Source organism: Clarias gariepinus, chromosome 1 (genome assembly GCF_024256425.1).
Source record: "Clarias gariepinus isolate MV-2021 ecotype Netherlands chromosome 1, CGAR_prim_01v2, whole genome shotgun sequence".
NCBI classification, from domain to species: domain Eukaryota; kingdom Metazoa; phylum Chordata; class Actinopteri; order Siluriformes; family Clariidae; genus Clarias; species Clarias gariepinus.
Genome location: NC_071100.1, coordinates 35,069,418 through 35,086,211, shown reverse-complemented (window position 1 = coordinate 35,086,211; position 16,794 = coordinate 35,069,418). Strand labels below are relative to the sequence as shown.

Genomic DNA, 16,794 nt, shown 5'->3' with positions numbered 1-16,794 from the left:
GCTGTGGTGAAACTCTCAGTACCACATGTCTTTGAATTACTGCCTGACCTGTTTATCCTTTGCCGCAGTTTTACTTTCAATTAGCTTTTTTTTCACTACATAGCACAAGTTGCTTCAAGTTTGTCTGTATAAGCCACTATGTACGCCAAAAAGCTTTCTGTTGTTTGTCCGTTTTTTTTGGTGTTTTTTTTTATTGGCTGGGGTTTAAACAAGCAAATCAAGAGACCCTCGCCCAGCTCAATGGTAAGTTCTGTCCAGCTCTATTCTCAGAGTTCCATATTTTAAGAGCTGTAGTAAATACTGCTATGGCTCACCTCATCTTCTTCTGCTCTTGGGGATAACATGGTTAGCCATTAGCAGAAAGCTGTTAGCAGCTAACCACTAAAGGTTTAAAAAGGGATATGTTAGCTGTTAGCAATTATCTGCTGACTGCAACTGGCTAACCTAGTCTTTTAAGTTTGTTTTATATCGCTTAACATTGAGGATATCACCATAAATTAACACTCTTACATAAATTTTTCCCCTTTATTTTGTTCATTGGGAATAGGGGTAATAAATGGCTGGAAATAATTGTGAAATACCTGATGCCCAAGCATTTCCTGTGTTCTCATTAGCTAGACAAATGCACTTCCTCAAAGGGGTGTTCAGAGGCAGTTCATTTAAAGCTACAGATAATGAAACAGCACATTTGTAAAAGGAGTGGAATAGAATGAAAATCAGGCATGACAGAATGCAGGATCTGAGCTGAATTTCAGCTGAAAAATTACCAGAGACATTTTGGAGAGCTTTACTCAAAAGTTTGGACAGACCTTCTCCTTCAGTGTTTTTTCTTTATTTTATAATTTTTTAACATTGTACATTAATAGTGAAGACATTCAAACTATAAAACCACATGAAATTATGTAGTAAACAAAAAAAGTGTTAAGCAACAAAGAATTTGTATTATGTTTTAGATTGTCCTAGTAGCTACTGTGTAGCACAGCTTGTCATACTCATGGCATTCTTTTATTGGATTCATGAGGTAGTCATGCTTTAGTCCATCAGTTGTCTCATGCAGTGGAAGGGTGGGTACAGAGTCATTATCCCTATTAGTGCTTATACAACTACTGTAAAATCCATATTATGGCAAGAAACTCTCAGTTAAATAGAGAAAAACAGCCCAACATTTCTTCAAGGAATGAAGGTTAGTCAGTCCCAAAACTCTCAAGAACTCTCAAGTCACCAAAACCATCAAACACTGCAACAAAACTGTCTCTCACTGTCCTTTTATCATTGAAGTCATTAAAGGTCCTACACATTATATTTTTCATTAAATGTTATTATGATCTTTAGGGTCCTAATGAAAAGTTTGTATTATACGTTAATTAAAAATTCAAAAGGATTGTGTAAAAAAAACACCACTTTTACCTGGTAAAAACTAGCTCTGTTCTCAGCAACCTGTTTCAGTACATGCTAATTTAAATGCTCATGACCTCTGCTGAGCCCGCCCCCCACGTTCTGTGGGGCGTGACACGTCGGGTATAGCGACGGAAGTGTAGTCCAGTGCGGGCAATGCGTTGGACTGCATTACCCACAAAGCATTGCCACAACGCAGTGCTTTGTGGGTAATGCAGTCCAAACTGGAAAACTATGGATTATAGAGCCCGAGCCTGTTTTCTTCAGTCGTTTTTGGTTTGATTTAAGTACGGAACCTACGCGGAAGTTTGTAATATCGCCTGACAACGCAGAAATTAAAAGAATGGACATGCATCGACCCGTTTGTCTTTCTCATCACTGCATGGGCATGAATTAACGGGCTGTTGCGCTGCCGCGAGCAACAACAAGAAAAGCGGAGAAACTTACTGAGAGAGATACGAACGCAATGTGTTTACTGATGTGTTTACATGACTTCTTAATCTTCGACAGACACCGTTATAAACCATCTAACGTAACAAAGGTAAGCATAATATAGTTTTCCGACTACGTACACAGTTTACAACTAGACAATCACCTCAATGCATTGTTTATTATAAACGGGCGATTAGGGATTATATAGAGACGGATGTACACAGAGAAGAAGCCATAACCATGTTGTATGAGAGTATAAGTTAACTTACACTCAGCATTCATCGTGATTATTAGAAAAGGCGATCTGCAAAGAGTCATAGTAAAATAAATTACACTCACCGAGCCTGGTGAAGATGAAGCAGGAACATGAAGCGTTAGTACAGATCCGATTTTTAGGAGCAGCTTCCTAGTAAAACCAGCTTTATATTGACCCGCGTTTATTAAGCAGTCTGGTGAAAAATTATTATCGCAAACATGAACGCATTTAGGTAAATCGGCGGGGACGTTAGCTTTAAAAACTAAATTCAGCCACTGCGTCCTCAGCGGCTCAGATACCTAACCCTAGGTAGGTACCCTAGGTCACTAACCCTAGGTAGTGAATGACGACTGCTGTGTTCGCTATTACACCCAACAACTGTACACAACACTCGCTTAGGCGCTATTTTGCTTCAGCGGCGAAAAACAATGGCCGACAGCGTCTTCTCACTCGGGGCGGGTCTTTGCTAAAACACCAGTGTCAATCAACTTGTGTAGGAGCGGCCTCTGTCGGTTTGGCGTCACATCGACAGGCTTTTGCGATTGGCCTGATTTCAGAAGTGGGATGTTACTGTAATAAACGAAAAGAAAACCACTGGGCGGCTCTTTATCATCGTAAAGTGGTTGTGTACGCACTTTCCTAACACACAGTTTAGTCCAAACAGCTTAAAATAGTGCATGTAGTGCTGTATGACCCCTTTAAAACTTTTACTCATGTGCGATGTGTCTGATTCTGGGTCCTCCAAGCCTGCCTGACATAATCTGGCCTGTGATGCAAATGAAGCCTGTCCCAAGATAAGGAAGACCATTAGGTACATTTGCAAGACATACATACATTTAAACCATTCGCTACCTTTGCTGCAGAGGATAAGTTTATTAGAATCACCAGCCCGAAACCTGCCAATTTACCAACCCTTAGAATAGAGCTCAAATAAATGCTTCTGGGAGTTCAAGTGGCAGTCATATTTCAACATCCACCGTTCAGAGGAGATTGCAAGAGTAAGGCATTCATGTTAAAAGAACAAAAAGGCTTTAAAAAAAAACAAAAAAAAAAAATGTTAAGCATAAAAGTCCTTCCACATAGTAGACACCCACTGATATACACTGTAAACCCTAATGCTCAAAGTAATTGAACATATTGAGTACTGTTAACTTAAATAATTACAATTAGTTCATATTAATAGACCTTGATGCGTATTTAGAACTTTTTGGTATTTATGAGTTTGTAGAAATTACACTTTTTAAGTTAACTGAACAAATTTGACATTTTAAGTCTGTAAGTACTTAAGTAATAGTAACTGTCACCTTAAAGTTCCACCAATTTAAAATCTTTCAGACTAGCAATTTTGTGTCTGAGGTCACCAGGGCAATAGGGCACTGGTGGCTCAGTGGTAGGTGTTTCGCCTGCCATGCGAAAGGCCTGGGTTTGATTCCCAACAACTGGATGAAGTGCCTCTCCTAAGCCCAGAAAAAAATAGGAGGGTTGTGTCAGGAAGGGCATCTGGTGTAAAACCTGTGCCAAGCTTGTGTGAGGACTGGATTGTCTGCTGTAGTGACCCATTGCTGGGAGCAGCTGAAAGACTAACAACAATTTATTTGATTTGCAACAACTAACAAAAAGCACAACAAACTCAAAAACTCAAAACTGGAAACATCATTACTTGTAACTGATTACCTCAAATATTTTACATTTTGCCAACTTATTCGGGTTTACGAGTGTATGAGTAATTTGACATACAAACACGCTTCAGCAACGAATTATGCTCGCAAGCCACGATTTACCTGTATGTATTAATGTTGCCATTAATGTTATCCATTATACATTTTAAATATTTTATTGTGTATAAAATTACCCGCGACTTGGGGAATTGTACTATAATGATGTCTTAATCTACTTAGCATTGGTGGCTATCTGCAAAAAGCACTATTAATATCAACCTGGGTACTCACTCACTCTCACTCATTCTCTATACAGCTTATCCTGAACAAGGTCTCTGAAGCCGGGTCGCAAGGCAGGATACACCCTGGACATGGTGCCAATCCATCAAAGGGCACAACACACCCACACACTTCTAATTAGGAAATGCCAATTTGCCTAATCTGCATAAAGGAAACACCACAAGCACAGGGAAAACTCTGCACACACACAGAGACCCAAGATGGGACTCAAACCCTTGAACCCACTGAGATGCGTAGCAACAGTGCAACCTGCTACACCAATGCACCACCTATCAGTCTGTGTACTTCCATGGAAATAAATTGCGAATGACATGTATATTTTAAGTATTTGTAACAGTTTAAATAATAAACCTTAAACCTCATACTTAAAATGCAAATGTACTGACTTCTTTTAGGGCTTATATTTGGCAGGAAGTAACAAATGTTTTGCTTTCAATGGAATTTTACTTCTTGCACTAAGTTCAGCACTTATTTTACATCGAGTCAGTGTCTTTCACAGTCTCTTTATTGTTTCTGCAGATGGGGTTCACCAGGATTCGCTGCTCATAAGTGATGATACAGTATATCAGCCAAAAAAATGTATGCACACTTTAGGAAAATAAAAAAATAGTATGATGTACATTATATTAATATAATATTATCATATTAACAATATCTGTTATTATCATAATATAATCATATAATATTTAGTTATATAAATATTAAAGTAGTTATATTTAATATTTAGTTTATAGTTTAGCAACTAAAGTATATCCATTTTGTAACATCTGCATACCCACAAGCTTAACAGCTTCCTGTCATGCGTCAAGGCATGTGCACAGAGGATTCTAAAACCACAATCCAAGATTCCAAGACTGGTCGAATTACAGCGTCTGACTGCCTTCTGCCTGCACTGTTGAACCCATCTCAGTTCTGTCCCAAACAAACTTTCATTACTCTGAACAAGGAACTGTTTCATAATAAGGCATGCACTTCTTCCATTGGAAAATCAGTACACTGGCCTGAGATTTGGCCAGAGTAGGCAACACCCTTCACTCTTTACTGCTAGTGTATAATATAAAAAAGTGTAATAGATGAATTACAGTACGCTGAACCACAAACAGAAGGGAAAAGGAAGTGTTAGCAAAAGACCACTTTGCAGTTGCAGGGCGTTGGCGCCTGGGTTAGCTATGGTGAAGTTCTTACTTCCGTATTGACAGAAAGAACCTGTGTGTGAAATATTTACCACCAAACTTTATGACAAAATCTCGGTTGGAGAAATTTTCAAGAACAATTGTGACATACACAAACTGAGGTCTACCTCAAAGGTTTACAGGGATAATTGGTTTTCCAGATAACTTTCACTTAGATTAACACAAACGTAAAAGCCAGTTGTTGGCATCTGTGTGTAAACAGGATACCCTAAACCCATCATGGCCTTTTTTTTTCTGAACGAAGACTTGTGTGTTACATGTTTTCATTTCATTCTGTATAATAAAATCTGCTGAATTCTTTCCAATTCAAGAAATGCTCACAAACTGAAAACACAGTATGTTAAGGTACAAAGATCTTTTTGTAAACATTATGTTCGAATGCTTGAAGTCAGCTACATTTTAAACCCAAGACACCTGAGCCATTTGACATCAGGCGTAGACACAACAGACCCACGCTTTTATAATCCCAAGACACAGGCCGTGATAACATGGCTTATCATAGGATCAAAGTAAAGTCACAGTATAAACATAGTGAAGAGGTGCTGGTGAAGAGGACAGGCTTCAAATGCGAGAAGAAGAAGAATAAAAGCAAGAAACACAAAGCACACAAAGCACAAGTGAAAACCTCGAAGGGATTCCCTCAGCATCACCATAACCTCCGTAGAGCACTGCCTGACGACCGAGCGGTCGTCCCCAAACATGACACAAAAAGATATCATGCATCTGAGGTAAAACTTATCAGGCTCAACATACAGCCACACACTGCAGCCATTTTTTTCCTGCATCATGTTCTGCATCATCATCAGCCAACATCTTACTACATGCACACATACAGTAATAACACATACCCATGCTTCTGCCTGTGTGTGTGTGTGTCGTTTCACCCATTTTTGACCAAGGACACTCATTATTCAAAAAACATTGTTACAAAAACACACATAAGCTCTGAACGTCTGGAGTGATAAAAAAAGAAAGAAAGGAGGAAAGTAACAGTAGTAAGTAGCATGAGACTGAAAAGACACATGGCCGCTTTTATCTGAACACAAAGGAGAGACTGAACAGTCCATGTGGTCGCACATCATCAGGCTAGTGGTACAGTTATTGTTAAGGGAATAAGGTTTATTGATTTTAAACAAGACCTCACAAAAAACAACCATCAGCGATTTGTCTGAAACACATAAAGCACATGTCAGACTGAGAGCTTTTGCAGCATCAGTTCACAGCAACTGCCTGGAGACAAACGGGAAGCCGTGGCTGAAGCTGCTTTAGGTCTGAATAGATCTCAGCTTATCGGCGTGGAAATAACTGTCACGTCCATTTCTGTATGTATGACAGACCTAGGTGAGATCTAGCAGCTCTAAAAACAAGACGACCTTCCGTTTAAGGAAATGCAAACCAGGGGTTACTAACCACAGCAACAGACGTCCTGACAGCCTCCGACACGCTCTGCCTGAGTTCCGCTGCTGTCCCGGGTTTACTCAGCCTTTTGGTAAATTTCCGCACTTCGGACATGCTTCAGACTTTATGCGTTTAACAGTTCCATCAAGTTCCCCTTTGAAATCCGAGACATGTCCTTAAATCCAGGTGCGATAGAGATAGAGACAGAGACAGATGTAGCGCGGCCAAAGACGCAAAGCTGTTAAGCGGCACCGCCCCGCCCACAAGAGGGTTGCCAGATCGACCAACAAGCCCCTATTTCTTTTTTTATACTGTAATTAATATAGTATAATTAATTAATAATAGAATAATATATATTATATTATGTAATAATAATGTTTTAGAACAGTGATCCCATCCACCACAGCAAAAAACTACAATAAAACTAAATAAAATTAAATATTTTCAACACTTTTTAACTATAGTATTGTATTCTTTAGATACCATGTTAATGCACAAAAGAGTTTTTTTTACATTTATAAATAATAGCATAACAAATAATAAATAATAGTTTCCAGGAAGAAATCTTGAGAAATTAAATAGATAGATAGATAGATAGATAGATAGATAGATAGATTAGCTCTGTTTACAAGTTCTGTTACATCGCCGCATGTTCTGCCTCAGACTTTAACCCTGGCACCTCGATACCTGCTAGCTTAGACCTAGAATACGGTACTGCTTGGTCTGGCCCCTGGGAACGAATTTGAGACACACAATGCCGCAAAAATTTTATAACACTGTTGCTTCGTCTCAAGGTCGTACCCATAAACCCAAGTTTCATCACCGGTAATGATCCTCGACAAGAAGAACGAGTTCTTGGCAGACTTGATGTTCCTCCTGCTCCTGAGTCCGCAGCCTTGGGATGACCATGGCAGCAACATGGTGCACATTCATATCACACGTTTACCTGGTCTGGTCCATATGACACACTGACAATGTTGTGAATTGTTCTCTGACGGTCATCAAGCACAAATTACCCATTGGTTTCAACATTTTCTGTGGTTAAGCTCATTGAAGGTCTTCCTAATCTCTCGTCATCTTCATTTGTATTGTTCTTTTGCTCTTGAAGTGGAAAAACCTCAAATGATTTATTACAGGATTGCCTTAAACATGAAGAATCATGCCTAACGTCTGTGTGGCAGATCTGCCCGTTTTCACACAGAATCTTACTTTGTTCTAACTAGCTGTCTATGATGAAATGGCAGATGTGCTAACGCACATGGTCAGAATAGCACCAGTTGCACAGCCCCGGATGTACACAGCACAATGTCTTTTTGCACACTGACTTATGAAGGGCGGTGCTCCATGATTGTGAATGCAGCATTGTGCTGCCATCTGTTGGTATGTTACTAAACTAGTCTCGGGACTTTTTGATACCTCCTTGAAGACGTCAGGGCGAATAAACAGCAATGTGGTTGTGACCACACTTGACAAGACTATTTGATGAGTAGCTTTAGTGCAGTAAACGGAATGAACTGCAGTCCAGCGCAAAAATCTACTAAAAAAAAAAATCCCAAAATTGGAATTATTGTAGGAACAGACTCAAATGCAAACACCAGGTACAGTGTTACTGTATAAACTGGTGTACAGGATGATTATTACTACTTTAAAACAACATTCGGTACAGCTACAGTTTTTTGCTTTTTTTTTTTTTTTTTGCAAACATAACCGAACTACAGCTCATAGACGTTGGTGTTGTAGTAGAACAGCTTTACAGACTGCAAGAGAGCTAGGATCTGGCAAGCCTGGAGGTTTGCCTAATTTTTCTACTCTGATTCTAAAGCGACATCTCGTGGTCAGTGTGTAGTAGTGCATTTTCCCACAATGAACGACGCGGAAACAGACGGAGAAATGTCGTAGCCTGAAGGGTACAATCAATAAAAACATTAATCACAATTGCGGGAAGTAATAAAGTGATTGTCATTAGGTAATTTGTAAAGGTGAATGAGAATCCCTGCAGGCTTTTACGCACAAGAGGACCACGAAGCTATTATATTTAGTTATTATATTGAAGGGTAGTGATTACTGAATCTACTGAATTATGATGTTACAATATTATGAACAGTTATGTGCTAAATTTAATAATCTACTTTAAATTTAACTACTAATAAGCTACTTGCTGAATGTAAACAAATACCGGGACCAATAGATATTAATTAGAAAGGATGAATTGAACATTCTTACTGAGATTTATTTTCACAGCTGAAATAACAGCGCTGAAGGAGTACAAGTGAATTTTAACGTGTTGGAGTCATTTTAAGACAAAACTTAATGTTAATTCGATCTCCTTTTTTTTAGTTCTCATCTGTGATTTTCTCTCCGATTACTAAATGGAGTGTATTTGGCTGACGATGAAGTATAACCTAGTGCAAACTAAACTCTCTTTCCCATTAACTGTAATAAGAAGAAATCACTGTAGGTTCATCTTGCTGTGAACTAGATACATTTTGTGCAATTTCCCCCTTAGGCACCAATCCAGTGCATACCAATACAATATAGGGTTTATAATCTTTAACCTAAAATAATAATATTACTAATCACATTTTTTTTTTTTTTTTTTTTTGCTTTAACCTTTTAACTATTTCTACAAACTCATATATAGACATCACCTGACTTGTATGCTGACTTGAACCCAGAGTCCCCTGAGATAGGATCTGAGAATCTGGCATCTATTTTGAAGTGCATTAGGTTTATACCCTTAGCGTATAACTTATATAGTTGTTTTATTAACACACACACACATACTTCTTGGCCAAGTCCTGCCCTGTCCCTTTTTGTTCTCTCTCTCCTCACTAGTGACCTTTGAGATATTCATATTTCTCGCAGGTGTTAATAAACACTCTTCCTTCTTAGAGTACAAAAGTCCAATCTTGTTTCCCCTTTCTGTTGCCTGTCGTGAAGAGCTGCATGATGAAATGACTCATCAATCTCAGTGTCACTATCAGACACAGGTGGAGTGTACCCTGTGGGTAAAAAGACTTTGTTCTTCATATATATATATATATATATATATATATATGGGGTATATGATATGAGGGGGCTTTTATAAAATTACGTGATTGCATCTCAGGGAGGGTAATTTGCTGGCTCAACTTGAATATATTAGTTTATTCAGTTTGTGTCTTCAAAGTTTTCAAGAATACAATGTTACCTGTTGACCTGTTGTCTTAACTATTACCACAAAAAAAAGTTGGGAAAACAATACAATATTAATTTATTCAACGTTTATCTAGTTAGAGTTTTTACTATGTACAAAGCTGGAATGAGAATTAGTGACTTTAGGAATTCTCCTATACTACCATTAATTTCTTAATTTATTCATTTTTTCATACTGCTTATCTTCTGTAGGTGCTCGAACTGGAAATGCAAGGCAACCATGCCAACCAATGAGCTCTCATAAGCTTGTCCCTTATTATATGACAAAAATATGCAAAATATTCTAGAATCTTTAAAGAAATAATACGTTTATGTACTAAACTCAATTCAAAACTGTGTAATTAAAATAATTGTCTGCTTTACTTCATTGGGTTTTATATATTAATCTGTTTCACAGTATATTAGAATATGTAATGCTGTCCAACACCTTTTTTTTTGGGGGGGGGGGGGGGGTTCATTTAAAGAACACTGAGTAATTGTACACTATTCTATAGTGGCAAACACACAACCAGTCACAGTCATACAGTATGTTCTCATGCTGTTATATATTTGTGCTCGTTCAGCCTTAGTGAGTTCAAAGACGGATGTTGGACGAGGAGGCCTAGGCTGCAGTAAGTATTCCAGTTTATCACAAAGGTGTTCAATAGGGCTAAGGTCACGGCTCTGTGCAGGACAGCTATCACTTCCACATCAACCTTGGCAATGGAGTTTTGCTTTGTCATGCTGGGACAGGTTTGGGCCCCTTAGGTCTAATTAAGGGAAATTGTAATGCTGCAGCACACATAGTCATGCTAGTTAGTTGTAGCAACAGTTTGAGAACTGCTTACTTACAGTATGGATGGGATGGTGTTCACATTCTTTTGGCAATATAATGTTTATCTTATTCTGAGCAGTGTTAGTATTATTAGCTGTCTTATACTGTTCCCGCTGCATTTTTTTTCTGTTTTACACAAATGTCTTCATACTGTCTTGTGATAATAAAGGTTAAAATGTTTCAATAAAAAAATGTTCCTTTAATGTATTCAGCAAAATAGGATATGCACATCTAAGTTATGCATAATGAACCACAATCAAATATGAAACTTCTTCTCACTTAATTGACAATAGAAAGACACAGACAACTTTATATTTGCATTTTATGATTTTTGTTTTTTACTATAAATATACATCTGGAGCATGTTCTAGACCTGCATCTTCAGCAGAAGCTTGACCTGCAACCTCAACCGCAGGTGGAGCATGTTCTGGACCTGCATCTTTAGCTGGAGATGAGCCTGGGACCTCAGCTGCAACTAGAGCATGTTCTGGACATGCATGTTCAGCGGGACCTTAGACCTCGAACCTCTACTGCAGGTGGAGCATGTTCTCGGGATACATCTTCAGCTGTATTTAAACCTGGGACCACAACCTCAAATGAAACAAGGTTGGGATCAGCATCTTCAGCTGGACTTAGACCTTGAATCTGAACTGCAGCTGGAGCATGTTCTGGACCTGCATCTTCGGCTGGAGCTGGCATATAATAAACAGCTGGCACAGTATTCAGAGGTGCAAATGTGTCTACAATTTAAATTATGTATGGAGCTGGCACTCTATATTTAGCTGCCACTGCAAATGTCACAAGAATAGCTGTAGCTCTAGGTGCAGTTGGGTTTGTAAACACTGCACCCATCTATGGCACCTCACTGCTGCATAGTCACAGATGTGTGAAATTGGGAACATCATGGGCATCGACAGGCACGTACCGGAAAACTTCAGGCATGGTCTGGACATCTACATTTAGATAATGCATGTTGAGTTACTTAAAAGCACCAAACAATCTAATATACAGTAGTTATTGTGTGTATGGGTATGTGTCCAAAATACCCTGCTATGCTAGTGCATTTGAAGTGGAAACTATTCCACAAAAACTAGACTTGAAAAGAGCTAGCTGGCTGGAGTATTTAGCTGCTACACAAAAGCCTGTGGTGGCATCTAACCTGTCTAGCACCATAGGTTACAAATAGGCTGACCGACTACTACTGTATGTAGTTCAGTATTCTGTGCTTACATCAGAACCACAGGAACACACATATCACAGTATCAGATGTGACACTAATATGTACAGTACTCAGACAACTGTTACTCACATTGCGGCAGCATGATCTCATGAGGAACCACCTGGTTGCTTGTGTAATAGGCAGCGGTATTCTGAGCCTGCAACACACATATATACTGATGATAACACACTTTTTTACACTCTTTCATCTTATTTTCCCCAGATCAGATCTATAGCTAGCATTTGGCTACACTCTCCAGATAACAATGGTCTCTTGGGGTAACTAGTGGTATCTTGAGGAGCTTAATTGCACGGTTCTCATAACATGTTAAGCCGGGGACTCCAACCTCCATGCTTGCCATCCACTGCATTTGCTGCTGGGCAAGGTAAGCCTGGCCCTCCTCTTTACGCTGAGCAACAGCCACATACAATGGCTTCTTGCCGTACATCCTGCCATTCATCTCCTTTATAGCGTTCATGCCATCTTTGGAGGAGGAGAAGTGCACAAAGCCAAACTTTCTGGAGCAGCCATGCCTCATCATCACCTGTGGGAGAGAACAAGGGATCACGATAAATATGCAAATATGGCTAACTAGTACTGAGTGAACATCCACAGATATTGGAAAATAATAAAAATGTAAGTATTCTAAATTGATAGTGACCTTGGTATTGGTAATGTGTCCAAAACGTGAAAACTCTTGGCGTAGACATTCATCATCCACATTTGGTTCCAAGTTTTTCACGTAGAGGTTCAGACCCTACAGCAGAGGAGGCAAAGTCATAATCCATTCTGTGTATGTGTGTGTGTGTGTGTGTGTGTGTGTGTGTGTATGAATGCGTGTGTGTGTTTTACCTGCTCATACTTGTGCTTGAATTCAACCTGTCTCTGTTCTTTATTCTGTGCTCGATTCACATATATCCTTTTGCCATTCAACTCCTTCCCATTCATTTCTTCCACAGCCTGAGCAGGCACACATAAACACATAAACACAAACTATTATTATTATTATTTATTTTATTATTATTATTATTATTATTATTATTATTAAAACTTGTCAAAAGGTAAAAGTGGGACATTTGGCTTCAGAATGAACTCACTCTCTCTGCATCTTCAGGCCTCTCAAATCTCACGAAGCCAAATCGTTTAGACCTCCCTTGCTCGTTGGTCATGACGCGAGCACTCGCCACAGGACCTGCAACTCAAATACACATACATCAACAATTGTAAAGCTGTAAGTTTGTTCTGCCAAAACTTTTTAGATATTTTTTAAATTAATGTTTAAGTGCATAACTAGATAACATAATAGTTCTCTGTATAACTCGTTACACTCTCTATTCGGCATCCTCACCGAACTTGCTGAAGATCTCTGTCAGCTTCTTGGTGTCCATGTCCTGATCAAAGTATTTGATGAAGATGTTGGTGAAGACTTGGGGGTTGTGGGCACTCTCAGCCTGGCGCGCATTATAGGGCTTGAAGTGTTCGATAGTCCTGTAACACAACACAGACACTAAGTCTTAGAGTTCTCATTAACACTTGTGTTACTCCCTATGTGTAAAATTACTATTTAATGTTGACTTAAATACTACATATTATCAAAAATAACCTACAATACCAGTCAAAAATTTGGACACTACTTAAGTAGTGGGTTTTCTTTATTTTTTATTATTTTCCAGTGTCGTACATTAATACTTAAGACATCCAAACTATGAAAGAACAGATATGTAATTATGTAGTAAGTGTTAAACAACCCGGAATTTATTATTATTTTTTAGATTGTCCAAAGTACCTACATTTAGCTTTGATGACACATTTATGGCATTATTTTAGCAGATTTATAAGGTAGTCACTTGGAATGATTTTAAATTCACATGTGTGCCTTGTCAAGAGTTAATGTGACATTTTTTGCCTTCTTAATGTGCTTAAGACTATGTAGAGGAAAGGCATGTAAAGAGTTAATTAGTGCTACTAATAACTACTGTACAAATCCATATTATGGCAAGAAACACTCAAGTAGATAAAAGAAAAAGACAGTCCTCCATTACTTGAATAAAATTAAGGTCACTCACTCACTCATCATATATCCTGCTTAATACTGTATTCAGGATTGCGGGGGGCCTGGAGCCTATTCCAGAAGATTTAGGGCACAAGGCGTGGTACACCCTGGCCACTATTCCAGAAGATTTAGGGCACAAGGCGTGGTACACCCTGGCCAATCCATTGCAGGGCACACTCATACACACTCACTCACACACTACGGGCAATTTGGAAATGTCAATTAGCCTAATCTGCATGTCTTTGGACTGTGGGAGAAAACAAAAGTACCCAGAGGAAACCCACCAAACATGGGGAGAAATGAAAGTCTTTGAATGTATTCCTAAGTGCAATCACCAAAACCATCAAACGCTATAAGAAACTCACTCTCAGAAACTGCAGGTTTACAGGACCTCAGATAGAGCTCACATAAATACTTTTCGGAAGTCAAGTGAGAGACATATTTCAACATCCACTGTTTAGAGCAGACTACGTGAGCCAGGAATTTATAGTTGAATTGCTTGGGCAAGAAAAACAAAGAATAGCCAATAAATCAGTAGAAAACTGTTCATTGGTCTGATGAGTCTAAATACAGTATGATATTTTTGGTTCTAACCACCATGTCTTCATTACTGTTTTTCAACAGTAAAATGACCTCAAACACACCTCTAAGTTATGTAAAAGCTATTTGTATGGGAAGGAGCGAGATGGAGTGTGCAACAAATGACTGGGCCTCCACAATCACCCAATCTAAATCCAATTGATTGTTCGGGATAAGTTGGACCAGTCAGTGATGGAAAAGCAGCCAAAATGTACCCAACACCTCTGGAAACTCCTTCATGATTGTTGGAAGACCATTCCAGGTCACAACATAATGAAGCTGACAGAGCAAAGAGTGTGCAAGGCTGTAATCAAAGCAAAAGGTGAAGATTTAAAAGTATATAACATACTGCGGATTATTTAACACGTTTTGGTTGAAAACATATTTTCATATTTGGTTTGCCATAATTTTAATAGCAGGTTGATATTAATATATATTTAAAAAAAACACATTGAATAAGGTGTGTCTAAACCTTTGACGGATAGTGTATATTAATATTATAGGGATTTCAATAAACATCAATAGAATTCATTAAACACAAGCCAAAAACAACAAAGCAAATGTCAAAAGTAATTAGACATTTCAGCACATAGAAATAACAATTAATTATTTATACATGACTTACACTAGGCGGTCGTTCAAGAGTTTGCCGTTCAGCGCCTTGATGGCCCTCTCTGCAGCATCGACGGACTCAAAATGGACATAAGCATATCTCTTGTACCCCTTTTTATAGCCTACGATCTTCAGACAAGACACGTCATGTCAATAAAGAACTGACTGATAAATGACTTTATTTAGGAATAAAAAACATTCTCTTAAGGCTACACAGATGCTATTCTGATTCAGACAGTTCATGCGATAAACCTTGCACGACAGGATCTTGCCAAAGGTGGAGAAGAGGCCGTGAAGTTCCAGGCTGTTAATCGACTTGTCCAAATTATTGATGAAGATATTTCCAGTTCCGGCGTTTCTCAGTGAGCTGTCCACCTGGAACCACATTATTCGCATGGGCTGTCCCATAAGGAGGTCATAATTAAGCAATTCGAAGGCTCTCTCAGCTGAGGGAAGAAAGTAAATTCATTTCAGTAAGATTCCTGTCAATTCCACTACACAGCAAAATTCCCAGTGTTGAATGAAGACAGTAGAGTGTTTAAATGAACTCTGAATGTGGTAAAGCAACGCTGGAGATTTTAATGTGTATGTATCTACTGTCACATGTAGAATTACAGTATTGGCACCGTTCGTATAGACGGGTTAAGGAGGGTTATTTATCTCATGTGAAATACTGGAAGTGTTAACATTTATTATATATATATATATATATATATATATATATATATATATATATATATATATATAACATGTAATAATGATATGGGTTTAAATAAAAGTGCGAGTCAATGAGTGCAAATTGTGCAGACATGGTGTGTGTTACCGTCGGCACGCTGGTAAAAGTTGACATAGGCGTATCCTCGTGAGAAGCCCGTCGCTTTATCTCGGTAGAGCTTGATGGAGTGAACTCCTCCTACAGGGACGAATTTCTCCATCAGCACTGGCTCTGTCACATCGGGGTGCAGATCTCCCACATAAAGTGTGGTCAACGTCGTGTTCAGTTTATCCTTATTCATTTTCATTTCCGATTCCGAAAAAGGGAAACTATACCGCTGATACTCTCCGATAAACGCTTTTTATCTCTGTGTACAGATAATATAGTGACTGTTTATGACGTAGAATTAGAAGCATACCGTCTATCTTGTTCCATTATGACGTCATCTCAAGAAATTAAGCAAATACTTGCACTCCAAAAGTATCCTCCTCACAATAAATACATGTCTGATAGGATTTCACAGCACGTATCCTTGCATACTGATTGGCCCAAATGCTGTCGGTTATTATTATTATTATTAAAATATTCTTTTTTATTCCATCCATCCATTGTATTTATTAGGACCCCGGGTTGGGAACGGCAATTACCCTAGTCTGCATGTCTTTGGACTGTGAAAGGAAACTGGAGTACCTGGAGGAAACCCACCATGCACGAGGAGAAGATGCAAACTGCATGCACACAGACCCAGAGGCGGGAATTGATCCCGGACCCTGGAGGTGCAAGGCAACAGTGATAATATTATTATTATTATTATTATTATTTTTGCAAAATCGACTTTTCTGCCCTATACTAGAAAATAGCATGTAACATTTACCCTTGCTTGGCCCTGCACATCGTTGCCTGGGAAGAAACCTGATTACCTGGAGAAAACCCACCAAGCACAGGGAGAACATGCAAACTCCATGCACACACTGA

At 38.7% G+C, this 16,794-nt stretch overlaps 2 protein-coding genes across 3 annotated transcripts in view; both read right to left on the bottom strand.

Moving 5' to 3' along the window:
* The window catches only part of dock11 (dedicator of cytokinesis 11), an 82,479-nt gene extending 75,597 nt beyond the window's left edge, over positions 1-6,882 (bottom strand). For both annotated transcript variants that reach the window (XM_053515088.1, XM_053515168.1), the window contains exon 1: positions 6,645-6,882. In XM_053515088.1, coding sequence (XP_053371063.1) covers positions 6,645-6,746 — 102 coding nt within the window. In that variant the 5' untranslated portion in view covers positions 6,747-6,882. The remainder of the gene's footprint in view (positions 1-6,644) is intronic.
* Positions 6,883-10,948: 4,066 nt separating this feature from the next.
* LOC128525641 (polyadenylate-binding protein 1A-like) lies at positions 10,949-16,090 on the bottom strand. The gene is made up of 10 exons (XM_053497532.1): positions 15,928-16,090; positions 15,357-15,550; positions 15,118-15,233; positions 13,209-13,348; positions 12,958-13,052; positions 12,713-12,820; positions 12,522-12,617; positions 12,207-12,404; positions 11,951-12,017; positions 10,949-11,594 (listed from the first exon to the last, which is right to left on the bottom strand). Exons 1-10 carry the CDS (start codon positions 16,037-16,039, stop codon positions 11,518-11,520), a joined length of 1,203 nt encoding a protein of 400 aa, XP_053353507.1. The 5' UTR covers positions 16,040-16,090; the 3' UTR covers positions 10,949-11,517.
* Between the last annotated feature and the right edge of the window lie 704 nt (positions 16,091-16,794).